At 43.6% G+C, this 27,889-nt stretch overlaps 1 protein-coding gene across 3 annotated transcripts in view; it reads right to left on the reverse strand.

Moving 5' to 3' along the window:
• Positions 1 to 4,840: 4,840 nt before the first annotated feature.
• Positions 4,841 to 27,889, reverse strand: part of Gja5 (gap junction protein alpha 5) — a 49,763-nt gene continuing 26,714 nt past the window's right edge. Inside the window, exons 1-3 of one of the 3 annotated variants that reach the window (XM_074050598.1) lie at positions 24,793 to 24,880; positions 16,934 to 16,993; positions 4,841 to 11,625 (exon numbers count right to left, since the gene is read on the reverse strand). In XM_074050598.1, the coding sequence (XP_073906699.1) occupies positions 10,516 to 11,625; positions 16,934 to 16,963 (1,140 nt within the window). In that variant the 5' untranslated portion in view covers positions 16,964 to 16,993; positions 24,793 to 24,880 and the 3' untranslated portion in view covers positions 4,841 to 10,515. Of the gene's footprint in view, positions 11,626 to 16,933; positions 16,994 to 24,792; positions 24,927 to 27,889 lie in introns of those variants that run through there. The other 2 variants (XM_020182862.2, XM_074050597.1) reach the window with 2 other exon arrangements.

The following is a 27,889-nucleotide window of genomic DNA, read 5'->3' on the forward strand; positions in this document are numbered from 1 at the left end:
AACCTTTTGTTTGAGGCTTGATTCAAGACTTGGGCTCTCAGAAAAAGAATATGGAGCTCTGAACTCATCATAAAAGTTCATTTATGCCTGATTGTTAGCAGGTGACCTTTCTTCTTTAGTCACCGATAGGCACCTTCTTCTCTGTATGTCATTTCAGGAGAGAAGACAGTTTCACAATCAGCTTACTCAGGGATTCTGGTTCAGGCCCTTCACAGCAATGAGACTCCCAGCTCGAACACTGAACGCTGGTCTGCATCCTTGTATGGTGGTGAAACTGTGGCCTTGATATTTGTGTATTTCTTTCCTCCATGGTTCATGAAGCTCCAGTCCTTTCCTGTCACTGTGGGTACTCAACATGTATTTTCTTTTCTCATTTTTAGGATGACAACTTTATTTTTGGTCTGTGAAACTTTCTCTTTCTAGTGTTTTATTCATGGATTAATTAATTTATTTATCTTGAGACAGGGTCTCACTATGTAACCCAGTCTGGCCTTGAACTCAAGATCCTCTTCGCTCAGTCTACTGAGTGTGGATGAATTTTTAAATGTTCTATTTATCTTATGTGATGTGGAATAAAAGTGTGAGGGTTAGTCTGTGCTTGCTCCAACCTCTTACATAGAATACTTTTTTTTTTTTTTTTTGCAGTTCTGGGGTTTGCACTTGAAAGGAAAGCCTTCTACCACTTGAACCCCCCCATTCTTTTCCCTTTTTAAGTTTATTTTTTAAATAAGTTCTCATGCTTTTGACTGAACCAATTCAGACTGTAATCCTCCTACCTTGATTTTCCAAGCATCTGGAAATACAGACATGCTCCACCACGCCTGGCCTCAGAATTCTTGCTCGAAGTTGATAAATGCCTTTTCAAACAGCCTTCCAGCAGTTCTTCCAAGTGCTCAGAGTGCTCATCCTGTCCTTAACTCTCTAGGATGCTCACACTAACCAGTGCTTGGGACCATTATCTTTATAGGACAGCCTTTCTGCTGGCAGAATGTATTTGATACAAGACCTTCTGTAGAACTGAAGCACCAAATTTGTCTCCCCACTATACTTGCAAGTCAGAACTATTCCTGTGTTTTCACCCTTCTCCTATAGCATGAGAAAATGTGTGCTTCTGCTAAGACAGAAGCAGCAGAAAGAATCTCATTAAAGCTGGACCTGCAGTGGGACAGACCATCAGACTAGGGAGGAGATATGTGGTTGTACCTGGTTTTTTCACTAACTAGCTCCAAGGTGTTGGGAAAAAAAAACTTTGTTGTCTCAGCTTCTGAAATGGGAATAATGATGACAGCAGTTTATCATAACAGATTGCTGTCATTGCATTCATGCAGCAAACATTTCAGAGAGAGCCCGGCCTATGGAGTGATTTGGATCCTTGTCCCAGCTATAAACTCTAACTCACTGACTCTGGGCAACTTACAGGAGATGGAAACTCTAGAAACAAAGGTGTCAACTTGAAAAAAAATTTTTTTCAACTAAAAAAAAAAACAACAAAGAGATTTCTAACAAAGCTATCTAAAGATAGGCAGGCTATGTGGGGAAATGGTACAAAAATAGTTAACATCTAAGAAAAGAAGAAAAAATGAGACAAAAAGATACTTAGGTGATATGCTAAGTGCTTAAAATACACAACAATCCCTAATAGTGTTTAAGCCAGTTAGAGTCTATTGTACCATTTTACAGATGAGGAAACCAGAGCTCAAGAAGTTACATAAGTAGCAAAGCTGGATTCTGACTTCAGTTGTCTTGTAAAACCAAGACAACTAAACTTAACCCCTCTTCTCTTTGCCATGGAAATGCTAGGACACAGCCAGATAACCCCTGGTAGGCAAGGAAGAAGCTACAGGAGCAGTTGGGAAGGTAGGCTGGATGCCTGCTCAGCCCTGAGGTTCTAGGACCCTTGCTTCTCCTGCTGAACTTCCTGGAAATGACACTTAAACTTCACTGCTGGAACCCCTCTCAGTTGTACAATCCTATGACTCATGTGCAAGGGATAGATAGAGGAAACGGCAGATGTGTCCCTGATGTTCCAGACTGATTTGGGAGGACAGTCAGGTGCATACAACGGGCTGCCTATGACCCAGTGCTCTATTGGGTGGGAGGGAAAGCCAGCAGGGTGGATGGCAAGTGGTGGGAGGAATGGGGCTTGGAATGGCAGCAGTTAAGTAGGTGCCAGGGAAAGGAAGCAGAGAGGGTGTGTTTGAAAAGCCAGAGGTGTTTCCCTTTGAAAGCTTGGCTGCCACACCGAGCAGTTCTATCTATGTCCTGACAGATCCCAGACCTAGCTGTCAAAGGGCCCCTCTCACTCTCTCTAACCAGCTAAAGTGCCCTGGCTGTCCGGAACTCAGCACCTCAGCACCTCTACACTTGCAGCTGTCTTGCCTGAGCCTATACAGGAGAGAAAGGCCACCCTTACATTGGCCGTCTCTCACTTTTCCTTTGGGTAAAGGGTTGCTATAATATTCAGACAGGGGCGTGTGTGTGCGTGTGTGTGTGTGTGTGCGCTACTTTTTAACTTTACTAAAATCTTGAGACTATTTTAGGGATGGGGAGGAAGAGAAACAAGTTAGTGATAAGAACTCCTTGATTAATTGTGGAGGAGAGAATCCTTTCTACATGCTAATTTCCTTTCCAACTGAAAATTCGAACAAAACTGGCAGTTGTGGGATTTGTCAGTGTAGGATAGGGTATGAGGCAGAATGTCCTGGAAAGGGGAACATAGAGGCATGATAACAGCAACAAGGTTAGCAATTTCCTGGGTGGGACCTCCAAACCCAATGCTTGGGGAAGGGGAGCTCTTTGGGTAAACCACTGGGTAATCACAGGGTTGCGCTGGAAAGTAGTCTTACACAAGCTCAGTGGGAATTTCTATCAGTGCTATTTCATCATGCACGAGCAGCGCAAGGAGAGGAAGGAAAAGCCATTTTGGAAGCCAGTTTGTAGACAGAGAGGTGATCGGACACAGCATAGGATCCAGGAAAATAGGAGAGAGCAACCTCAATTCAATTTAGCAGATGCCTTCTGGCACCTCCTGTTTGTCCTACAATCGGCCCAAGTGCAGTGAGGCCCAGGTCTTAGAGGTAAAGATATATCCGGGTAGAAAAAAGGAGCAGACAAGAAACTACAGGAATCCCTACAAAACCCTATAAATGCTAGGAAAAAATGCCTTCAACTGTCCAATTTATTTACTTATTTGGTGGTACTAGGTATTGAACCCAGGGCCTCAAATGTTCTACTGCTTGAGTCACACCTTTTTGTTTATATTTTGTTTTTGAGACAGGGTCTCACTACTTTTGCCAGAGTTGACCTCTAACTTGCCATCCAACTTCAAGGCAGGAAGAATTACAGGCATGTACCACCGTGCCCAGTAACTGTCAGAATTTTTTACCTATACACAAATACTTGTTCTAGAAATGACGTATTGCTAATAACCTTGATGTTCCAGGCTTGGTCTAAACAACATCCTATGGTAGAGTGAGGACAGCTAGGTTTCAAACAGTTGTCATTGGCTCAGTCTGGATTCTGCAGAAAAAGAGCCCAAGGCAGACTAATTTCTCATTAGGGGCACAGTTCTAGGGACAAGGATAAGGGAACAAAGGGATAGAGGAAGCTGGAAGGAGGCAGAGCCAATAGGAAGTTGTGTCTGCTAAGTGGACTGGTTGGTCAATCCAAAGAACTGCACCCATAAGAAGCCTTATCAACCAGGACTCAGAACCACCAGGTAGTGGGCCTGGGGTGGAAAAAGGGCTTGTTTCTTCTAACAGTTGTCAGAGGTTTGTCCCACCTGCACTGGTACAAGTTCTGAGCAGGTTCTATCTACCCAGTGGAGAAACAAAGGCAGGTTAAGGATCAGTCTGGTTGCACCTGCATGTAATTGGTCAGTATAATATCCAGGGGGCTGGAACAAGAGGCAGGTAAGGCTGAGAGGATCTGATGTGAGTCTTCAGGGCATCTAATGTAATCATTATCCCTCTACAGCAGAATAACCATTGTCTAGCCACAGCTTTTTTCTCTGAATCCCCAGGTCCTGGCGCTGTGGCAGGCACAGAACAAGCTTACATCTTATTTTTGTTGAATAAATGAGTGAAATAAATTTTGTCAAAGAAATGGTCATATAGACCTAAACCCTCTTAATTGTCCCTGACTTTTTTTTTTTTAAACTACCGTCCCCTACTCCTTACCTAACCAGTTCCTAAGTCTCAGTGGTTGAGTCTCTATCTTTGTCCCTAGCTCATGGCTGGCCACCCCACTCCACCCCAGCCTCCTGGGTCAGACATGCTGCCCCCTTCAATCACCCTGAAGGTGAAGCTCCCTTCTTCCCTCAGAATGGAAGTCAGTAGTCAGTTTCCAGAGTCCTCTTAAAGTGTCCCAGTTTGACCTCTTGACCTCACCTCCCACAGTTCCACTGAGTTCCCCCAGCTACATGCTCTGAGAACCTGCAGTGAGTGCCCTTTCCTCTCTTACTATAATGAGCACTTCTCCCTTGTAAATGTAGCCTTGTTTGCATCCCCTGCAAGGTCCTGAATGGCTAAAGGCAGGCTTCTCTCCCACAGATATCCTCCCAAAGAGTGCCTGCCCATGACCCTGACCACATGTAGAGTGGGCGCCCTTCACACTCACCACACTGAAGGGGTGCAATAGCTCAGGATGGAGGTCTGCCTCCCACATTCCAGTGCGCAGCCATTTCCAGAGGCCCCTACTGGCAGAACACCCACTACCACAGTCAGCAGCCTGGACCCAGGATGGGTGCCTCCTGCTAACCTTATTCCATTTAAGGGTGTCAGTCAGAGCCCAGGCAAAGAAAATATTCCCAGACATGAGTTCTGTGGAAATGGAGAGAGGCAACTCCCAGCTGCCACCCAGGGGAACACCAAATTTAGCCCAAAGGTTGAATATAAATATATTTTTAAAATCTAAATTTTAAAAATAACATAACATTAAAATAGTACACAAAATAAAGCGAATTAAAGCACCACACAGACCCACTAAAGACACAGTTGCTTTCACTTTTATTACTAAAATCTGTTCTTATAAAAACCTATTTTTATATTTGTAAGCATGGTATGCACACAAGTATCTTGCTTTATAAGCAGGTAAGAGAATAGTATAGACAGATAGGGCCAGTCTTAATACCTACTGGCTGTGCAAGTTCTTGGATCTTTCTTAAGTTTCAGTTTTCTCATCTATAAAGTGGGGTCAAACGACCTCATAGGATTTTAGTAACAATGAAATAATAATTGATAAAATCTCTTACCCCGATGACTAGAAAATAGTAAGCTCTTAATATTTACAAGTTTGTTTCATTATTATTACCAAAATATAAGAGTTAATAAAGTTGTCTTTTTCCCAACCTACCTATTCCCTACACAGATTTTTACAATGGCTCCCAAATATGCAATTTTAAAGTCAAACATTTGTAAGCTTAAACCCCTCCAGGTTATATCTCATCCCATTTAAGAAAAATCCCAAGAAGGCATAAAATAACTTTCCACCCTGCCCTGACTCCTCCTTTCGATGGAACATCAGCTGCTGTGGAGATTTAGCCTTGCTGGGCTGCAGAGCTCGGGCCAATGAATCCTCCTGAAAGACTTCATTATGGTTCCTTCTCTCTGAGGAAAGCTTTGCTAGCAAGTAGGTGTACCCACTCCCATAAGGGACCTGATCAGGGTAGTGGAAAATTCAGGCAGGGTGAGTTGTGTCCAGGCTGTATCTCCCATTGCTTTATCTGTAGGTTGAGGAGGTAGGTGCCAACTTTAAATGACTTCAGAGTAGCATCAGGTACCATGCCAAAAATCATCTCTCTACTTCCCACCATGACTCAATGAAGTGCCTAGAACTGTCACAATTGGTCATTCCTTTGGTTTAAGGCTTTGGAGGCATCTGTAAAAGTCATATATAATTGGTATTGCTTTGTTCATTTGCATCTCCTGTAATTCACCGCCCCCCCGACACACACACAACTTCCACTGTGTCCAAGGTCCCGTCCTGGTGCCCTGCTAGTTACCCAGTCCTAGGATAAAGCTCACAGATCATTCTCCTTCCCCTGAGTCTAGAGATGAACTTCCAAATGCAGAGGAAGAGCTATGGCCCTTCTGGCAGATGAGCTGTCCCCAACATCCTGCCTGACTGGCATCTTGCACAACTTTTGTGGCCTGGCCTCCCTGCTTCCCCTCCACCTTTCCCACTCCCACCTTTCTGTGTACTTGAGGTCTTGCTGCCCGACCTTTTTAATGCCTAGCCTGGAGCATGCCCTGCTGGCTCTTTCCCAACACCCTCGGATATAATCTTCTGCCCACAAGCAGGGCCTTCAGCCAGCTTTATCCCATAGCAGCCCCACCATCCCTTCCCACGCCTACGCCAGGGAATAGGCCCAGCTTAGAAGGCCCCAAGTATTTCATAATAATTTGTTCTGGAAGAAATAACAGTTGCAACATTAAACATTTCCAGCTTAATAAATGATGTGTACTTGTTTTAATTCAAATCTTTTATAAACTCTCCTTCTGCTTCTATGACTGAAAAGATTTCTGTCCCTTGAGGTTTTTGCAGAAGAAGGTTATGTGTGTTTGTAACAATTGGTGCCAAACAGTGTTGTTTTAGGTACCGTTTGAATTCTGTGTCTTTCAAAACTGTTAGGCCAGACTGAGTTAAAAGGACAGCTGCATCTTGGAGCTTCCTGGAAGAAATTTGGATCCCCTACCTGGTTTCTTCCCCTGTTCATCCATGGCCTTTTCAGAGGTCATATCTGTTTCAGTGTTAGCTCCTCAAAAAGGACTTTCCTTCACCCTATCTGAAAAAAGACTATCCTTCCCTCACTTTTGTTAGCCCCCAGTGTGCTTCCTTCATGACCTTACCACAACTTGAAATTATGTGATGTGTTTGTTTCCTTGCATTAGAGGGCCTCCCACACCAGATTGTAAACTAGACAAGGCAACCAAGGAACCAAGTTTGGTATATAAAATTATAATTCTTAAAACCCAATGTAATGCCTAGCCATAGCTGTTCAATAAATATTTGTAGAATGGAAATTTTCTCTTTTCCACTTGAAATAATGATAAAAATCTATATTGCCTATCCATCTCTGATAACCATCAGGTGACCAAGAAGAAAAACCACTCGCCCTATTCTATTTATGTATCTATCATTTGAGAATTCTGCTTCTGTCCAGGGTCAATACATGGGCCAACTGCAGAGCTTCCAGGGTCTCCTGATGACAGGGAGCTGGGTGGCTTATTTTTGGCCTCACTCTTTTTCTCATCATGAAAGCAACCCTTCAAATAACTTACAAAGTGCCCAGTGCCCATGTTTGTTTGTCTCTTTGCTGACAAAATTTGCTATTAGGGAAAAAAAATCTGAAATTCATTTATACTATGATTCTTCATAGGCCTGTTTAATCACTTAAAACTCTTCAGTCACAGGAATGAAACACTAAGTGGTAGAAATTCTGGTCTTATTTGGCACTAGAAGAAGGAAATTAAGGAAAGGGGCCTGAAGGGGCCCCTATGTTCACTCAGCTATGGTCTTTAGTGATGAGCCTTTGGTGGAGGGATAGAAAACGATAGTAGAACTGTTCTAGGTCCCTTGGGCTTTTGCAGTCTGAGTGTAATGTAAACTATTATATATTATAGTTGTATTTATAAAACTGTGAGATGTACTGTTTTCTAGGAGAAACAAAAAGAGTCCCAGGTCCTTTTACCAATTGGACTTCTCAGGCCTCTCTGGGCTGAGTACCTTACCCTTGGATAGGTGCCAAGTGCACACCTGAATCAATACAAGTGTCCTAAGATATGTATTGTGATCTTTGCAAGATCTCTTCAAAAGAGCTTCCCTGTCCTAATAAACAAGACTGACAGGAAGTAAAGATAACCCCTCCATTTCTTTTTCCTAGCCTTTGTTTATTTTTTTCAGAAATGGCACCTATTTGTTGTTGAAAGACTAGATGGTCCCTTGATTCTTTCTTGCAATATGAATCATTTCTCCTTTTCAAAGAGATGTGATCCCATTTGGAGAGGCCAGTGAGAAGCCACCCCACTGTTGGAGAAACTTTCTGGACCTCAGTTTCCATGTCTATAAAATGAGGATAGTAAGACCAATTTCAGAGTCACCCTTGAGGTCTCCACATGTCTCTAAAATCATAACCACTCATTAAGGTTCAAATCTGCCCTTGCCTATATTTCTATTTTTATATGTATCATTTCCTAGAGCCTTATGGTTCTTAGAATCGGTGATAAATGAATTCCCATTTAATTCTATCCTAACTGTTTCCTTTATGTGTGAGTTAATTTGATCACTGTAGAATAGAGCAAGTTATGAGCTCCAAAAGGGGAAGTTTTGAAATCATCCCTCAACATCCCAGGTTTTCAAATACCATGTATTCAAAATAACAACAGTAAAAGCTACCATTTAATGACAGACTATTATGCCCCAAGCACTCTGCTGGACATTATATACAGTCTCCCATTTATCAAACCTCTGAGGTAGATATTACTAGGCCCAATTTACAGATAAAGAAACAAAGTCTCAGACATTAAGAAGTTCCCTGGAGTCCAGACATAAATACACAGCTGAGATTTTAACACCTGTAGATCTGATTCCAAAGCTCCGCCGTCTGCCATTAAGTCTCCTATCCTTTTATAGTCACAGCATAAAAGGGACACAAAAGAGAGATACTTGTAGAGACAGAGTTTATTATGGCAAATTACACAAACTGCTTGCTTTTTCCTTTCTGAAAATCTCACTATCAAGGACCAATCTCATAGAATTTCTAATTCCGAAACACTCATTTCACAAACCAAACACATTTCAGAGATGGAAGGACAGAGAATCTTAATGCCAGTGCTAGATAAAAATGATCCCAGGGACCTGAGATGACCAGTCATTTCTTTCCTCAATGATATCCTAGTCAGTTCCCTCCCATCTCTACTCTCATCCTTTCCATTTACTAATAACATCCAAATACCAGCAGAGGGGCCCAGAAATGGGCCCCAGCAGGTAGAGGATTAGTCTCTTTCTAAATCTTCACCCTCTCTGTCCCAACTTCTCATGCCTATCCATGTAGACTAATAGCACTAAAATGATGACGCTCAGCCCCTCTGCCAGGCAACTGGAGAGGAGGCAGGAAGACATAAGTTTCTCTAGCTTCCTTTCCTTATTTCAGGACTCCCTGTCACAATCCTATCAGCAAGCATGCGTGTGCACATACACACACACACACATGCATTCTTAAAATGTAATAATGTCTCTATAAGTCTCAGAATCCAATTCTGTGCATATTTTATCTGCATTCAAAATGGCAGCCACCAGGACAGTTCCTGGGGTAGGCTAGGCTTTTTCTGCAACCCCACCTAGCGATCTTGTTAGGGAGACCAGGAAAATGTTAAGGTCTCTGTGTGAAATAAGCACCTTGCCAAAAAAGCTAGAGATTCTCCTACTGCTTCCATGGACCTGCAGATGCTTCCTGGGAAAGAGAGATCTGGGGCCTCAATAGCTGTCATTACATCTGACTTTAGCATTCAAAATTGGCAGTCAGTAAGAAATAAATAGGAGAGAAAATAGTTTTCCAGTGTCTTCTCTCCTTTTTTAAATCTTCATATTCACAGAATTATTTTCTCAAGAGGAATCTAAGAAGCATAATGCTCTCTTTCTTTTAGAGAGTCCTTGGGAAATTCCACTGGCCTCAGTGGTTGGAGAACTGGTCAGGATCTGAGAGAGCATGGTAGCTTCTTGAGCATTCCTGTTGATAAAATCTTTAGAGGAACACTGAATGAACAGCCAAGGGAAGAAAGACAAGGATGGCAAAGGAGGTACAAGGTAACAGGTGGTGGCAGGAATACCTGTGGAGTTTTTGTGTACAGTGACTCCCTAGAAGAGCTGGCACCCTCATGGGCTGGGTGTACACCCTGGCAGAAGAAAAGGCTGCAACATCACCAATGTGAGTCATTTGTCAAATACATATCTAGGCCCTTATAAAGTTGAGGCTGCTGGTCAAGTTTTAAGGATCCTTTTTTAAGACTGAGTAGAGGGAGGGGCAGCCAAGGCAACCACCTTAGCACCACTCCAGGGGCACATATAATCCAAGTTTTTTGATTGATGCTCTTTATTGACTGAGAACCTTGGACTCTTCCTTAGGAAAGAGAGAGGATGAGCAGGTCAAGGAAGCCGTAAGAACTTGGAGAACCTATCTGGTATTTTGCTGGTATTGTCTCCCTGTGGCTATCCTTCCCAGGCCAGATTTTGCCATGGTTCCCTTCAATTCCTCTACCCTATTCAACAAGCAATCCAAAAGACTTCCCTGAATATACTAGGTAGAGCATGGGGAGGGGACAACAGTGTGGCGAGTAGCCACATCTCTGCTACACTCTCAGAGCTGTGGTTCTAGAATTAATGAGCAATGCCAAGAAGATCCAGTCTCAAAAGGAGCAGAAAATTGATGAGAAGGAAAGCATGTGTTAGAAGGGACACACCTTCCCTCTCTGAACCTTCTTTGATTCTACCTGGTCCTAGTCCTTCCACATTGAAGTGTCACACTGATAAGTCGTCTGACCTGGCTTTGCTGCTGGCCTTGCTAAGGCGGCGCTTGTCATTATGATAGCCATGGGAAAGGCGGTGACCTGAGGAGACCCCATTTGGCACCTCAGATTTCTGGGCATAATGCATGTGGATGAAACCTTCCCCAGGAATCTGCTCACAGCATTGCACTTGCTCAGAGGCTAGGGTGTCTGGGTTCTCTTGGGAGATCACGTTGTTACTGAAAGGATTGAAGAACTTTCCCCCAGGGCCATTCTCCAGGCACTGACTGAAGTCAGGGGGAGGTGTGCAGCTCTGGACTCGGCCTGCTGAGGGACCAGGAAGCTGGCGCTCAGCCATGACCTGGGGAGACTTGACAAAACGCTGTCTGACCTTCTTCCAGCCCAGGTGGTAGAGTTCAGCCAAGCTGAGGAAGAGGGACAGTGCGGCCACAGCCAGCATAAAGACGATGAAGACATTCTTCTCCGTGGGTCGCGAGACGTAGCAGTTGACAGGGTGGGGACAAGGACTCCTGCGGCAGACATGCAAGGTGTTCAGGAAGATCCCATAGAGGAGATACTGGCCCACAATGAAGGCCACCTCCATCGTGGTGCGGATCAGAATGGTGCAGACATAGGTGTTGAGCAGAGTGCCCTGGAGGACAATCTTTCCATTCACTTCCTCCCAGCAGGACAGCTCCGTCTTTTCGGCCATGGAATACTGGTAAGAGCCCGTGCCCTGTGACTCTTTGGCTCTCTCAGCTTCGCGCAGCTTCCGCTTCTCCTGCATGCGCACCATGTGCATGGCGTGGCCCATGTACACCAGGGATGGCGTGGACACGAAAATGATCTGCAGCACCCAGTAGCGAATATGTGAAATGGGGAAGGCTTGATCGTAGCAGACATTCTGACAGCCAGGCTGAATGGTGTCACACCGGAAGTCAGCCTGTTCATCCCCCCAAGAAGACTCAGCAGCCGTGCCGAGCACAAGCATGCGGAAAATGAATAGGACAGTGAGCCAAACCTTGCCAATGACCGTGGAGTGCTTGTGTACTTCCTCCAGGAACTCTCCCAGGAAGCTCCAGTCACCCATCTTGGCAGAGGCAGGGGACCAACGCTGAGACTTCTGCAAGGGGGGTAGAGAGAGAGAGAGAGAGAGAGAAAAAGAGGGGATTTTTCTGCAGATGTCTGGAAGGTCCTATCAAGCTCTAGACATTCGTTGATCCATACCTATGCGCTCTTTAAGAAAGTGCAATTTGCAAGTCAAACGCACCTCCGGCCCCCAGCAAAAATAAAAAGAGGGAATTTGAAGCAAGGTTAGAGCATGGTTCCTTCACTTTAAAGTATCTAGAGATCATCTGAGATGTGGATTCTGAGCTCTTGTCCCCAGACATTCTACTTCAGGAGGCAGGATGGCTCCTAAGAATCCGAATTTGTGGCAAGCATTTCAGGTTATCTTGGTGCAGACTGCTTGCACCTGGAGAAACACTGGAGCAGGGGAAACAGTTTTGGAGTCTACAAATGTGACTCTGGACAATTTCTTCATCAAATCTGTTTCCTCATCTGTCAAATGGGGATGGGAGTAGTGACATCAGAGGATTTGGAGGATCAAGTGAGATGAAGTATGTGATATGCTGAAAATCATATCACAGTCAGGTGGACAGGTAGAAGAGAAGGTTTTTATGGCTCCAGAGAGCATAACTAGATGAAAAGGAAGGGGTGAGGAGGAGAATGGCAAATGTGCCTTCTCACAATGCATCCTGTAAGGATCAGAACCATCCAGCTGGGTTGAAAGGCGATGAACAAAAGCGTGCTTCCATCACTCTACAGGCAATGAGGCACAACCATTCCAACTGTGCTTACTTTGATTGCTAAGTGTTCTGTCTATAGAAATATTTGTGAGTTTTCTTTGTCAAACCATGCCTCCTGGCAGATTCCCAAATGCCCTTTTTCCAACTACTTCCTCCATGCCCCCTCACCTGAGGTGAATGCCATTTACCTTTCAAAATTTAACACAGTCATTCCTTTCTCTAGACCTCTTTGCTCCCTCTTCAGCAACTATGGTGACATGGGAACACTCACTCCTCTCCCAACACTTGTACCATGTTTTTATAATCCTCTGCCTATCTGTGTTCTTCTAGCAGGGACTTTTGGAAAACAAAGACTATTTTTTTATCATGTTAGCTACTGAGCATAAAGCAGGAAGGAGAGACAAACAAGGATTCTCTGCCTTAACTTAGTTTAACTATCTTTATTTCCTTTAATGGAAGAAATTAAATACATAATTTCAATAAAACATGATGCATATTAACATGAATGAAGTGCAAGTTACTATGAGAGCATATGTCATCAGAACCTGTCCTAGACAGAGGGGAGAAATGGCCCAAACAATGTATGCACATGTAAATAAATGAATACATTAAAAAAAAAATTTGTCCCAGAGTAGGTAGGTGCTCAGTTCATCTTAGTTGAGTGACGGAAGGAATGGGTAACAGGCACTGATAATTCCTGCCCAATGGCAAGCCAATTCCCTGTTCCTTGCCTGCCTCTCACTAACAAGGGAAGGAGCCAGATAGCACTTTGTCAGTCTCTAACTCATTCAGTTCTGGCCAACAAGGGATGGGGGCAGGCTAATATGGAGGGAATGCTGTGGAAAAGATTTTTTCATTCTCCAGTAAACACATAGTCCTCCCCCTGCCCACTGTTTCTTGTCTGTGGCAAGGGTGGTGTGAACCAAAATGTCTGAAGCTACCCATAGACTCTCAGAAATGCTGGCCAGTGCCCTGGGACCTCTGAATCAATTCTTAAGTCTCCTACCGTCAGAATTCTTTCTTGGTGAACAATAAACATCTACAGTTAAAACCTTTAACCAATCCTAGTCAGCAGGATGTCAAAAAGGCAAGAACTGAACATAAATATTCTCTTCTTAGAATAATAAAACATTAGTTTTGGATGGAACCTTAGAAGTTGTCAGTTTTGAATTTTGATCTTCATATTTTTGGAGCCAACAACCCCTGGTTTCTATGGAACATTCTTTACTGTGTGGGGAAAGACAGGGTGAGAGTGCTGCATCTCATAGGCCAGGCTTCCTTAAGTCCTGAGTTGATTAGATCAGCCTCTTGGCTCTGATTCTCCCAGCCCCGAGCTCCCCAACCCAGAGCAAATGCAGAACCTTTGAGAGTGAAGGAGTCCCCAAGTGACTGGAAAGGGTTTCTCTTTCTCTCCATATCAAGCATCCATCCAGGTCTTGAGGCCTTCTCAAGACCTCTGGTTTGTGATTAGACATTTGCCCTTTTACTTCAGATGGTGAAGGGCCCTCTCCTTCAGCCTCTAAATGTGGAAAATTGTAAAGCGTTTGCTCAAAAGGAAAATGGCTGATTAGATAAGAGTTTGAATGGTCTGTCATCTCTTCAGGGCACATGTGCAGTGTTCAGCATCTTTAGGGTCAGCCACAGATGTACAATGACTGGATTATGGTGAGCTTCTGAGAGAAAGAGGGAAGGGAGCAGAGGAAAGGAGGAACATAAAGAGAGAAGAGGACCCGAAAATGGTAATTACATGGGGAGTTAGAAATGAAGAAAAAGAAGCCATGTAATGGTTAAGAGAACACAGGCACTGGAGTTAGGTAACGAGTTCAAATTCCTGTTCCTATCTGCTGAGCCTGAATAAACTATTCAGTGTATGTTTTACTGTCCTCATCTGCAGAGTGGATGAAGATACTATTACTTAGCTCACAGAGTGCTATGAGGTAATATAAAGAGCTCTGAGCATAGGGCTCAGATTGTAAGAGTTGAATGAAAGGCAGCCCTAACTGATAGAAGTATGAGAGGAGAAAATAGAAAGTAGAGAAAAGTGCATTACAGAGGCAAAAAGAGAAGTGACAGGAAGTGCAGAAGGTGAGGAAATGAGAAGAAAATGGAAATGGAAATTAAAAGAAAGTAAAAAGAAATAAATAGTATATTCTTCCAGGATTTGGGACAAGTTTTCCACATTTAATCCCTGAAGACTTTTCTCTTGATAATTCACTCTGTCACTCATTCTGTGTAATTCCCTAAAGAAGTAAAAATTTATAATTCCAGATAAAGAATGTGATACTTTGGTCTGGTCTGCCAAGAAGCTTGACTGCTGACTCCCTGGCTTATAGACATGGAATCCCACCTGGAAGAAATAAAGCATAGGTTCAAGAAGAGAGCACCTTGGAAAACCAGAAAGACCGTGTAGGAAGGCTGTCTCTATGAGAGGGAACAATAGAAATTAGCTAAGGAGGTGTAGGGGTGAGGCAGACCCCCAAAGTCCCTAAGCACAGGAAATAAAACGGACCTTTCATTTATGACTTCCTCTCAACCTTTAGGCAAGGTCAGAGAAACTTAAAGTTACCAGCACTGCTTAGTTTTTAATGTGAAAGGTCCATGACTGAAGCTAGGTTTCTAGCTACATTGGCTTCCTTGGCCCCATAACCTCAGTGAAAGATTAGCTACTTAGGGAGTTTACTGGGTGTATGTAACACAAAATGCTTTGTAGATTATTACCCATTTCTTGGCAGGAAGTGTGTTAGGAGGGGCAAAGGAAGCTGCCCATGCCATGAATAAATTCTACCAAATACAATGGCAATTTCCCTCACTGCTTTAGTTGTAATCTTCACTGGCTTTCTACCACTTTTAAAGTTCAAACTTGAACCTGCCATTTGAGACCCTCTGCAGCACTGCCTTGTCCTATCTTTTCCCCACTGTTTCCTTCACAAACTCCATATTTAAGATACCCATATGCACACCCTACACTTTCTATTTTTCTTGGCTCTCAGGTTTCCTCCTCTTAGAATGTCCTTCTTCTTTCATTCAGTGATTTAATAAGGTTTTTTATTTTTGGAGGGAGGGAGTTTATGCAAGGTGCCAGGCATCATGCTAGCTACTAATGATACAGCAGGAAGGAGGAGATACCAAGAAGGACTCTCTGCCTTTACTTCATTTAATTGCCTTTATTTCCCTTAAGGGGAGAAGTTAAATACAAAATTTCAATAAAATATGATGTGCGTTAACGTGGAGGAAGTGCAAGGTTCCATGAGGGTGTGTGGCAGGAGCCTGGGATAACAATGTTCCATAGCTCCCTGCAATTGACACAAGTTCTGAAATCTCCAAGGCAAGAACCTGGAAGAGAACATTCCCAACTCTAAAGGTTCTTCACTTCAAAACTTTCAACATCCCCTTTCAATGTTTATATCCTGGGACAAATTTTGGAGGGGTCCCTAGGCAGCTTGTTTGGTAATAGTAACATGGTACTTGAGTGTTATGGTTTGGATATGAAGTGTCTCCTCAAAAGGCCCATGTGTTGAAGACTTGCTCCCAGGTGATTGATCATGAGGATGTTAACCTCACCAAGGGATTCACTCATTAATGAGTTCATAGCTGAATGGGCTATTAGGAGGTGGGGCCTCATTGGAGGAAGTGGGTCACTGGAGGTATGTCTTAAAAGGTGTATCTTGACCCTGGACCTTCCTCTCTCTCCCTGCTTCCTGGCTGCTGTGAGGTGAGCAGCTATCCTCTGCCATGCCCTCCTACCATGCTGCTTCTGTCTTGCCATTGACCTAAATGCAATGGAGATAGCTGACATAGACTAAAAACTCTGAAACTGTGAGTCAAAAATAAAGGAAGGAAAATTAAGGAAGGAAATCCTTCCTTAAGTTGTTTGTCTCCTGTATTTTTTTCTGATCCAGATTAGTCATAAACTCATAACAAGGACTTCTTTCTTTAACTCCACGTACATAGGAAAAAATGGAGAAGTCGTCTAAATTGTCCTTAGGTCTCTCTGATGTCTCCTGGACTCTAAATTCCCATCCAGCATGTGGAATAAATTCTCACACTTGGTTAAATGCTGCCTTAGATTTGTTCTCTGAAAGTTTCTTGTCTTATCAGCCAACTTGAAAGTACTTTTTCCGAGTTCCTACTATGTATCTGCCACTGCTCTGAGTTCTAAGAACAATACCTAGAAGGAACCAGGCCTGACAAATATCAGGCAGCCAATATCTGTTAAATTAATTGCATCAAGCATGATCCATTCCCTTACATACCTGTTTTAACAGAGGAGAAAAAATATAGATGACTTGTTCAAAGAAACAAAGACTAATGGAGAGCAGAACAAGGGTTTCATTCCAGAGTTTCTGGTCAAGTCTAGTGCTTGCCAGTAAGCTTCCTTCCATCTCCCCTCCAAGGGTGGAGCTCATCAATTTTTAGGTCTCTGCACTTGGAACTTCATAAACTCCTGCATTGAGTGATTTGAGATATAACTATGATGTTTGGTGATATGACCTGGGGTCAGATTTATGCAATCAAGCAAATACTTCCTATGCTTCCATGATGGGACCTGCACTGTATGGAGTGCTGGGGAAAAGTACAAGGAAAAGTGTAATTCAGTTAGGTTTCAAAGACATTATATCTTACTGTGCTGGAAGTTAGAGATCCAAAGATCATGTAGATCCTAGGTTAAAGAAACCCATTGTCCTGTGGGGCATAAAAACAAAACCAAATATCATAAGCACTAGCATAGAAGTTAAGTTCAATGTATCGTGCAAATGGATAAGATAACACCAGCTTTGGCTAGGAATGGGAGTGGGTGGGTGGATAGAAAGGACTTCCCTGAGGAGACAACCTTCACTAAGAGGGAAGTGTATTTGATGTTTGTAGGGGTGCAGAGTTGGTGGAGGAGATGCAGAAGAGATAATGGAATTTCATACAAAGGCAACTGCATGAACAAATTCACTAGAATGAACGCTAGCATGCTTTTAAGCCTAAAGAGATGGGGGAGGAGGGCCTACAGAGTAGGCAGGAGCACATTGTGGAGGACTTTGCAGTTCATGCTTAGGAGCCAGGAATAATTCTGAACTCACAGTGCATTCCTTGCTCTTGGGGGAAGACCCTGATATGAGAGCCCCCAAATGGGCCTGGGGATATAAAAGACTGCAGAGTTAGTAACCCTCATGCTTGTAGTAGGCCTTTTATAATGGCCATCTCCCAACACCTTGCTGTTACTACAACCTCAGCTCTCCTGCTCAAGAAGGCATATTCTGAGGGAGCATGAAGCTACCACAGGGATAGCTAAAAATTCTCTTTCTTCTACTGATTCCAATTCTGTCTTCTGGAGCCACCCCTAACAGCCCTCCTAATATAGTATTTGACAACAATAGCTGTGTCACTCTGAGCAGTCAGCAGCTGGGCCTCAGACTGCACTGTAAAGCCTTTGGAGTCTCACATATATACTGATAAGTATTTGCTCAACCAGCCATGGATTCTGTCTCATTACTTTCTTCCCCTGGAATCCCCCTTCTACCCTGGACTTGCTTAGTGCTTAGTACTGCATCTTGCACCCGATGGTATGTATTTTATAAAAACAGCGACAATAGATGAATGCTAGCATTCAGGTCACTCAAAACACCAAATAGTAAATCGATCCAGGCTGGTCCTTCTCAATTGCTGAAGAAAAGGGCAAGGATACACACAGTTGGTTAGCAACATTTAGGGACCATGTTGCATATAGTAAACAGGCCTCCTGGGATACTGGCTTGGAATTCTTGCCCAATGACTATGGTGACCAGAACACCAGCGGGATGGAAGCCACTGAGCCTTCCTTCTGCCTGTGAGACTCCCTTCTGCTTGACTAAGCAGGACTAGATGTGTCAGGAGGAGAGAGTCCATCACTGTGCATTACTCCTTCCTGACTCCTCCCCTCAGAATACTGGGGAACTTATCCAAATTTGTCAAAATTAAATTATAAGACTACCCCACAGAGTCTAATTCTGGACAATGACACATGTTCTGGACAGTATCTAACAGATCTTTGGTTCTCAATAAAGGTTGTTATTCATAGTAATAATAACAATCCCCTGGGCCTTGTTCACCATACAGAGGAATGTGGCACAGGGCAGGGTCAACTTGTTTCCCAATTAAGAGAAATTCTGTTGTAAAAGGGCCCCTTAAAGAATGCCTTATCGCATCAATTCAGTTTAGTTCAGAAAGTGTTCACTGAGCTCCTATGCTATGCCAGACATTAGAAGTGGCTTTATAAAGTGGCAATAATAACCAGCACCCCAGAGCTCTTTTGCGCCTTATTCACTTGTGCGCATTTTCCAATTTCCCCTTGCTCCAATAGTTTTTCCCTAAAATGAATACATGGGGAGAATTATGTGAAAATCCGTGTTGATTCTCAGCTACCTCAGTAATCTTTAATAGACTTTGAGATTCACAGCCATATATCCTAGTTTATCTAGAATTATACACAAAAAAATAATTTGAATCTAGGTGATAACAATAATATCAATACATAAAATATTACTTATTGAGACCTTTCTATGTACCAGAAATCCTGTGTTTATGTATGTGTGTTATAATACATATTTTTTATAATTTTTTATTAGGATATATTCATTATACGGGGGGGGGATTCATAGTGACAATTCCAATTAGATTTATATTGTACATTATTTGCATTGCCCCATCGTCTCTCCCATTCAACCCCCTCCCCACCCCACTTGAAGCAATTGCAAGAGGTTTCTTAGGTTCTGTTTCATAGAGGTATATGAAGTCTGTCTACCATTTACTATTACCTTAATCTCCTTCATTCACCCTCCCAATACATGTATTTTTATTGGTTTGTTTGCTTTTCATTTGCTTTTTACAATAAGCTGAGGAGGTCAGGACTATTATCCCCCTTTTCACAGGCTCAGAGAGGGTAACTTGAACAAGCTCACAATGCCAGTAAAAGATGAAATGGAGTCAAACCTAGCTCCTGGCTTATCTCACAGCAATGCCCCTCACCCCCACCTCCCCAATAACTATGCTAACCTCTAGTTAAATCACCTGATGTTTCTTTCTTTGGCAAATCCTTGCCAGTCAAAGGCCAGCCACTTTTAAAGAGGGTAACTGGAGCAGGATGTTCCTGAGATAATTGTAAGGATGGGAAGTTGATTGTAAGTGGCTGGGATGATCCTTACATTTAAGATTTAAATTCTTTCCCTGATTTAAGTTTAGGGTAGCTACTTCAGCCTCAGGGGACATGAAGAGATACATGAGAGCCATTGAGTGGGGCATTGTGTGTTACTTCCTCAGAATTAGAAGTCCATTGGGGGCTGGCATCCCTGAATCTTGATCACTGTAGAGGGGAGAGGAAGATAGAGAAAAGGAAAGAAACAGATGGGTGAGATAAAGTACTCACTCTAGTTTTCCTCCTACTCAAGCCAAAGACAGATAATTAACTCCTCTTTAAGTAATTATTTTGTTCTGGCAAGGACAGACTGATCTACTCAAAGACACCCTGCTGGGAGGCCAGTTGTTTCAAAGCCAAGAAGGTGGAAAGGAGCAGGCAAAGTGAAGAGAAACAATTATGTTAGGATAGATAATTTTATTCTTAAAATGTTGAAAGGAAATATTTATAAGAAGTGGGTTGAAAGGAGTGGCAAATGAAGATATTGAGTTACAGCAACATATCAGAAGGTCTCTATTAATTACCACCACAGGAGTTGATTAGTACCTATGCAATTAATGATGAAAATTCTATATATGACTGCTCATATTTTTTTTCTTTATTATTTCCATCATCTTGTCATAGATTCATAGAGCTGTATCCTAAAGATCATTCAAACTCAAACTTCATTTTTATGTAAGATGAGTGGGGTATAGGGACATTAAGGAATACTGAGATAGCACTAAGTTGAAAGCAAGAAATATTTTCCATGTGGGTAGCACTTTGTAACTATACTCTTTAACCCTCCCATTAACTCTATCAGGGAAGTTGTACCATCCCATTTTGCAGAAGAGATAACTGAGGCTCAGAGGTTAGGTAACTTGTACAAAGTCCCACAATTGGCAAATGCTGCAGAAAAGACTTTAGACTGATCAGCCTGACTCCAATGCCTATATTCTCTCTGCATCTCTGAAAGGGGAAAGAAAAAGAGCTTCTAGGAGTGATAGATTATGACCAACCTGTGACCAGAACTCTAAGTCTCAACTTGTGAGCAGGGCCTCACTTACTTTACCTCATCCCATAAGAGGCTCAGGGTTTCTCCTTTTACCTTCTGATTTATTGGCTGGCCATCTCTTGTATATACTGTTCCTGGAATTAACTATTGCACTGGGGGCCTTAGCCCACAGTGGTCCGGATTCCTGGACTCTTCAGCATTTGCCACCATTTGGCCAGAATTCACATACAGAAAGTTATTTCCTTTTTTAGCAAATAAGTGCTGTTGGCTGCGGAAGTGTCTACTGCTGCGTTCCCAGCTGGCCAAGCAGCAGGCTCTGGTGTTCCATTGATGTCTCATTTAACAAAAACACCAGAAACAGTCATAGCTGGATGGAGGGACTCATAGTTTCTAAGGAACAGTGGGGCCAGGACTCTGCTTAACTCACTCTCTAGTTGAGTGACCCTAGTCAAGTCACCTAACCTCTCAGTTTCCAGCTCATATGAGGAAATGGGAATGTTGACTCATGGAAACTAAAGCATATGTGACTAATGGAAGTACCTAGCACAGTATCTGCCATATACAAGGCACTTGATGATGTTAGTAACTGTTTTCTTCTCTGACATTTCCAGTAAAAATCTCAAACATGATCCATCCATCCAACTTGATGTGAAATTTGAGAGTGCAGAAGGCTGATTATTAGAAAAGCAAGAAGTCCATGTGGCACCATGTGCAGGAAGGTAACTATCAGAGAGGGGAGGTGGGGCAATGGGAAGACACCCTTATCTGTAAATGAGTTGTTTCACTAGGAATTGGGACCTTCTGGGGAGGGCTGGAGAAGAAGGGAAGTTTAGGACCTGCTTGGATCAGGCCCTTTTTATTCCTGTGACAGGACCAGTCTGCCTCCTTACATGTCTTTAACTCAATCTTTTGTGTGTGAGTATGCTTCATAGAATTGATCCATTTGAGGAAGTGTGGCACTTCTGAAATTGATCACCAGGTAAAGGCATGCCCACACAGGGAGGTAGAAGCAGATTCAGGTCCACTTGACAGAGAAAGAGGGAGTTGTGTACAAACACAGAAGCAGGGAGCTCACCTGCTAGCCACCTCTGCCCTCTTCTGAAATTCTGAATCATGCCATTTCCAAGGTTGGAGTAAGATTCTGGAAGTCCCCTGTGACATCACAGGGTTATCATTTCCTGAGAGAGGCTCTTTCTGGTTTCAGCTGTCTTGTTGTGGCTTTAGACAGACAAGCAATATCCACTCCACCTCCCTGTCCTGAACCTCAGTGTACTCCTGTGTAAAGCAAAGCAGGTGGGCTTTCCAGCTCTAAGTTAGAGCATGTGGGAAGTGTGTGACTTGCCTAGTTGTGACAGTATGGCAAATTAGTGGCAAAGCCAAAAGGCAAACTCAGATTTTTAAACTTTCTGTAGTCATAATAATCAAGCAGTGCCAGCTCAGAATTATATGTCACTGTTGAAAGCCCTTTGCATCCAGTGAGATGCAGTTCAGAGACCTGGACTGAGGACCAGAAGACCTGGATTCTACCCGATGCTCTGTTGTTAGCTGAGCTCCTACTATGTGATAACCATGTAAGATATCAGGCTGGTGGTATAGGTCAGTAGTAGGATGCTTGACTGGCATGTGCATAGGTCCTGGTGTTTGAGCCCCAGCACCCACAAAGGCAGAAAAAAGCATTTATTTAATCCTCATAAAACCTAACTGGAAAATTTTTATTAGCTTCTTTAGCACATGAAGAAACTGAGGATCACAGACATTAAATAATTTGTCTCAAGTTACACAGCTAAAGTTATAAACCAATTGTGACTTCAAATGCCCAGGCTCATCCTTTGGTTCTACTCCTGAATTAGATAAACTCTTAATTCCCTCTGTGTTATTTTAATATCTCTGATTCTGAGACCTTCAGACTCCCTTTCCTTATAAAAATGGATTGCTAAATTTTTCTTGCCCATTATTTGCTAATATGTCAGAAATAATTGATTCACAAAGTGGCACCAAGCTGTCATTCACCAAGAACCATAAGCTTCCAACAGTAGGAAGGAAATCTACCTCTTTTACAGGAACCCTGAAGCTTTCCAGGAAAATGGGCACTTCTTCCCCTTGTCAGGTGGGCTTATGGGAGCTTGTTCACAGATTGCTGCTGGAATCCCCTGAGGAACAGTCTTTTCCTGAACAAGGGGAAGAGCTTGGCCTTGTTTCTCCTGGGCTCTGAGAACTGCAGGTCTTCCAGTTCCTGTCTTGATTAATCCACACACACACCCTATCTTATTTTAATTGACTGGGCCTCGAGGTGGGGTCAACCAGTACCCAAGGGGCCATCCTGCACTTTGGTAGCCCTGCTGACTGCTAGAGCCAAGACCCTCCACTACTCGCATCCCCTTCCAGTCAGTGCAGGTGAGGAGGAGCAGGTAGGGAGGTAGATGTCTCCACTAGGACACAGGATTGTAGAGATGCTCAAGCGGAAGAATCAGAGAAGCATGGGGAGAAATGGAGGCTGGGAAATATAGCCAAGGACAGGTTACAAGAGCTCTAGGTACAAGTAAGCATAGCAGGGTATTCTCCCAAGTGAGTCCATCTGGACTCACTGTCATCAACAAGTCACTTTCCTTTTCTAGGCCTTGTTCTCCTTATTTGTCAAAAGAGGAGGCTGGCAATCTAAGAGACTGCTTCAGTTTTAATGTTTTAGGACTTCAGGCCAGTACTAGGAGGGGAAACAGGACTGAGGCAGCTAAGAGATAAGAACAAAGACCAGGGCCAGGAGCCCAGCAAAACACCACTGGGGTTCCATGGCAGTGGTAAGGCATGGTAACCTGATTTTGTGCTTGTTGTGGCTCTATGAATATCACAGGGAATGCTCACAGGGTAATAACCTCTGAGTGTTCTCTGCATTGTGTGCTATGGCCATTGGAAACTACCAAGCCTGGACAAGGCTTGGAGGGGCAGCCAAGGGAACAGACTCCTAATAGCTCTGCTGCTCTGGGAAACCTGACAGGAAGGTAAAAAGTCCAAGGCTGTCTCTAGAGAGCAGTGACTCGAGTTCTATGCTGAGCTGTGACTCTAGGGGCAATGGGTGGAGGAGATGGAGGCCACTTGACCTGCTGATGTCAAAGACTAACCAGTGTACCTCCAGCCACACCACCAAGCCAGGGAAGGAGCCACACCTCCACTTCCTGGTCTTGGTCTCGTCTCTGCTCAGTTTCTCTGAATTCCAGATCTCCTGACTCCCTGTCCAATATTCTCCACACTGCCCTTCCATCTCTCAGGCCCATCGGATCCTGGTGAGCAGAGCCTTGCTCCCCTAAATGTGCTGAGGAGGAGGAACCAGGAATCCCTTTATTATGATGGAATACTGTGGGGGCAGGAGGGGGGTGTCAGGGAGCAGGGAAGAAAAAATTGAACAAAGGATCTGAAAGCCTTGTGTTGGGCTTAACTTGGTCAGTGATTCTAAGTCACATTTGAGTTCATAGATCCATAGCCTTGTGCAAAGTTCCCACTGCATGGAACCAGAGGGGTCCTTCTACTTCAAACACTTCAGATGAGGAAACTGAGACCCAGAAAGGGGAGTGGACTCCCGTAGCTCACACAGCCACTCAGGGGACAAGACCCAGGCCTCCCTACCCCTCCCACCCTCTTTTGTCATGTTCTTAGAAGAGAGATCATGGAGTTAGCAGAAATCTCTCTGCCTGTGTCTTCTATGTCACACTGCCATCAGGTGGAAAGGAGACCTTCAGTGTGCACCTCTCCCATGCTTCCTGAGTCTCATCAGCCTCTCACCTGACTGAGGGCATCCTGGATTTCTCATCTGTGGCCTTGCACAGTGGGGGCATGAAATGCAGAAAACTGAGCAGAGAATATTTTTAAACTATCCAACATGCCTTACAAAGAAAAAAAAAATCAAAACACTCTCCTAGATGCTACAGAAAGCATTTCCAAAAAAAAATTCCATGCCTAGAGGAAACATCGTAAAACAGCATTGGGTTTTTGTTTTTAAAGGGTCCATTCCCTCTTTCCAAAAGTTTGGGTGATCCACTTCTAATATGCCACCCGAGCACTGCAACTCCACGGGGAAGACTGGAACCCAAGGGTCCCCCACTCTCGTTTCTCTAGCTCCTTATAGATCAAGTAGGTCATGAGTCCACTGCCTCACTAACCCTCCCTAACATATCCAAACCTCACTCTTACAGGAAACAGTGAGCAGCAGAGGGAAGAAACTCATAGGTACAGAGAAAGAATTTTGTTTTTGTCTGGCCTCTGGACAGTCAAGTCTCTCTTCTGGCTACTCTCTATTGACTTGTAGTTTTATCTCTTAAAGTTCAAGTCCACCCTTACCTGCTTCTTTTCCTCCTCTCTGGAGTTTCTGTTGGTTTCTTGTGCTCTGGCTGCCTCTTCAACTGCCTGCTGTTATTCGCTCTTGAGCCTGTCAGTTGTCCCTCTTCCACCCTCTTTTTAATCTGTCACCCTCCCTCCTCCCACTTCTTCCTCCTCTTTCTCTCCCCACCCCTTTCCCCTCTGGGTCCCTCCCCCCCCTCCCCCACTTCATGCTCTTAGACTGTTTTCTCTCATTTAAAGTCTTCATCCTTGCAGCCTCTCCTCACTGTGCAACCCCCAGAAGGAGGCAGAGCCCCCCTGCTGTCCTCCTGCTGTTGCTGTTGCTGTCCTTGTCACAGAAATCCTTGGGGCTTGCCCTCTCTTATGTTCTTTCCTTTGCCAAGCCTCCTCGGAGTTCCCAAGTCATGGCTTTCCTGAGGCAGGAAAATTGGCACTGTCCAAGAGAGCCTGCTTCTCCATCCTTTTCTGTCATTCACACAAGCCCTTTTGGGACATCTACTATCCCCACATCAGTGACCTGGACACCCACCAGTACAGGAAAACTTGTTTTCACAAATCACAGCCATTCAGCACCCAGGGTACTTTTCCTGAAAGGAAAAGGACCTTGACCTCTCAGCTCCAAATGGCAGAGAGGAGAGGCATCCCCCACTGCCCAGCATGTTCTCTCTCCCCCTTTCTAACAAGGAGACAGCACCTGCTGTGTGTCAGACACTGGGCTAGGGGCTTCATATAGATTGCCTATTTTTATTCCACTTGATCATTCCAATTTCTAATTCTATGTGGTAGGCATTTTCTGCATTTCACATTTGAGGAAACTGAGGTTCAGAGAAATCAAGCAACATGATCATGGTGACCCAGTTAGTAAGTGGCAGTTCACCAAAATTCTCTTTGCTCTTTCTACAAAATCTCCCAGCTAAAATTGAACCAGTAAAGTAAGATCTTGTTATATTATATGTCACAGATTATATGTGAGCATATTCAGAAACTGTGGGGCATCTCTCTCCTCAAACTCCGCCACCCCACTCCCACCCTGGTCATCTTCTCCCTGCTCCCCAGCTTAAGCATTTAGCTATGGGCCCAGCAGTAGTGAGATAAATTTCAACAACAGGAGTTACTATGAGTGGACTGAGATCAGACAAACCATTGTCTAAAGCCTACACGTTATCACAACTGAAAGAAAACCTCAGAGACCATCTGCAACAGTCAGGGAAACTGAAGCACAAAGAGTCAAGGCTACTTGTCAATGTCACCCACAGTAGGTGGTAGATACAGGGCCAGTACCCAGATCTGTTTCTTTTTCTTTTTTATTAGCATAAATTAATTGTACAAAATGGGTTTCATTGTGATATTCCATACATGCATACAATGTACTTTGATTAAATTCACCCCAGATTTGTTTCTTTTTTTCAATTTTTTTCATTTTTATTGTCATATTATTGTTGTACAGGGGATACATTATGACATTTATGAACGTTCTTGTAATATATCATTGATGAATTCACCCCCTTCCCCAGATTTGCTTCTTACCCCACGTCTTCACCTGCTGCATGCCTTCCCCACACAACACTAGTCACAAACATGCCAAGATTTTGTAAGCTGTTCCTTTAATGGGTCATATTTTTCATGGGGGAATAAGCTTAGGATCAGAAAGAAGACAAAGACTATGGGGGGAGGCAAATTCCTGTATCGAGAGAGCCAACAGCTCTGATGAAAACAAACTCAGGACTCTTGGTTCCTTAGCCAGAGTTTCCCTTTTTTCCTTGCAGTATCAGATAAGCTTCTGAGCCAGCCTGCCTAGATTTGAATCCTGATGTTCCACTTGCTAGTTGTTGACATTGGGCAAAATAACTTCTATACAGCTCAGTATCCTCAACTGCAAATTGGGGATAACAATATCAACTAATGAGTACACGTATAGCACTTGTAACAGTGGCTGGTATAAGGAAGTACTATGGGTATAGCTGCAAAATACAACACAACACAACATAAAATTTGTCTCTTCCCTGCAGTCAGGGAACTCTCAACCATGGTTGGATAGAGTTCAGTATGTAAAACCAACAGGAGATACTGGTGATATCCAGTTTCTTCTCCAAAACAGAGATTGTCCCCACACAGTGAATTTGTCCCCACATCCCAGACACTGTACCAAATAAGACACATGGAAACACCCTGCTATCTCTAGATAGAGATGGCCAGTCAAAGAAATCATTAGAATTTCATTTGGGTATAATCTGAAAGTGGGGAAGGGTTGGTGGAATATTAATTTTTAGATGAGTGGACTGTCAATGGAGACACTAACTGCCAGTAATTGATTCCTAGATTCCCATCTCCTAGATTGGAGATGAGAGAAGAATGCCACTTCCTTCTTAAAGCCCAGGGAGGAGGAATTACTTAGGTGTAAGCACAGCCATGATTCTGGAGAGAGTATTAGGGGACAGAAAGCAAATGCTGCCATCCTGCTCAGCAGGTAGAGAACAAAGCAGTGAAGAAACGGGTGGACTGCTAGAGGGTCCAAAAAGTAGTATCAGGGCAGGGAGAGGCCAGGATCTCCTCTAGCCAGGCACCTGGCTCAGTGTGGCATCCTAGACAGAATATATTTTCATGGCCCCAAACTAAGCTGCTTTGGGAAGACTTTGAAGGAATGGTTTATTTCTCAATGGATTCTTTCCTGGGCTGAGGCAAGTATTCTGTCTTTTGTAAGGAGAGTGACATTTGGGTGCTAAATCTTGAATGAATGTCACCATATAGGTAAGAAGGACACCATAAGCCAATGCCTGATGCCCCAGAAAAGAGAGGATAGCACAAGGGCCAGTTCTGTTGTGACTTCCCCTTCACGCTCACGCTAAGTGTAAGAAAGAGTCCTATAAAGATGTGTTGAGATACATGTTCCATACATTAAAAAATGGGATTGCAAACCAAACTTTGTTCAGTATGTGCTATGTGCCAGGCACAGTTCCCATTCTTTTCTTTAAGATGAAAAGATAGAAAAATGACTTCATGAAGCCCAATTAGCCACTCCTGTGGGCTTAGTCTATGCTCAGTGAGAGACAAAGGCCTTCCCTGTCCACGGGGAGCTGATATTGCAAAAAACAACTAT

This window comes from Castor canadensis, chromosome 12 (assembly GCF_047511655.1).
Source record: "Castor canadensis chromosome 12, mCasCan1.hap1v2, whole genome shotgun sequence".
In the NCBI taxonomy this organism is placed as follows: Eukaryota; Metazoa; Chordata; class Mammalia; order Rodentia; family Castoridae; genus Castor; species Castor canadensis.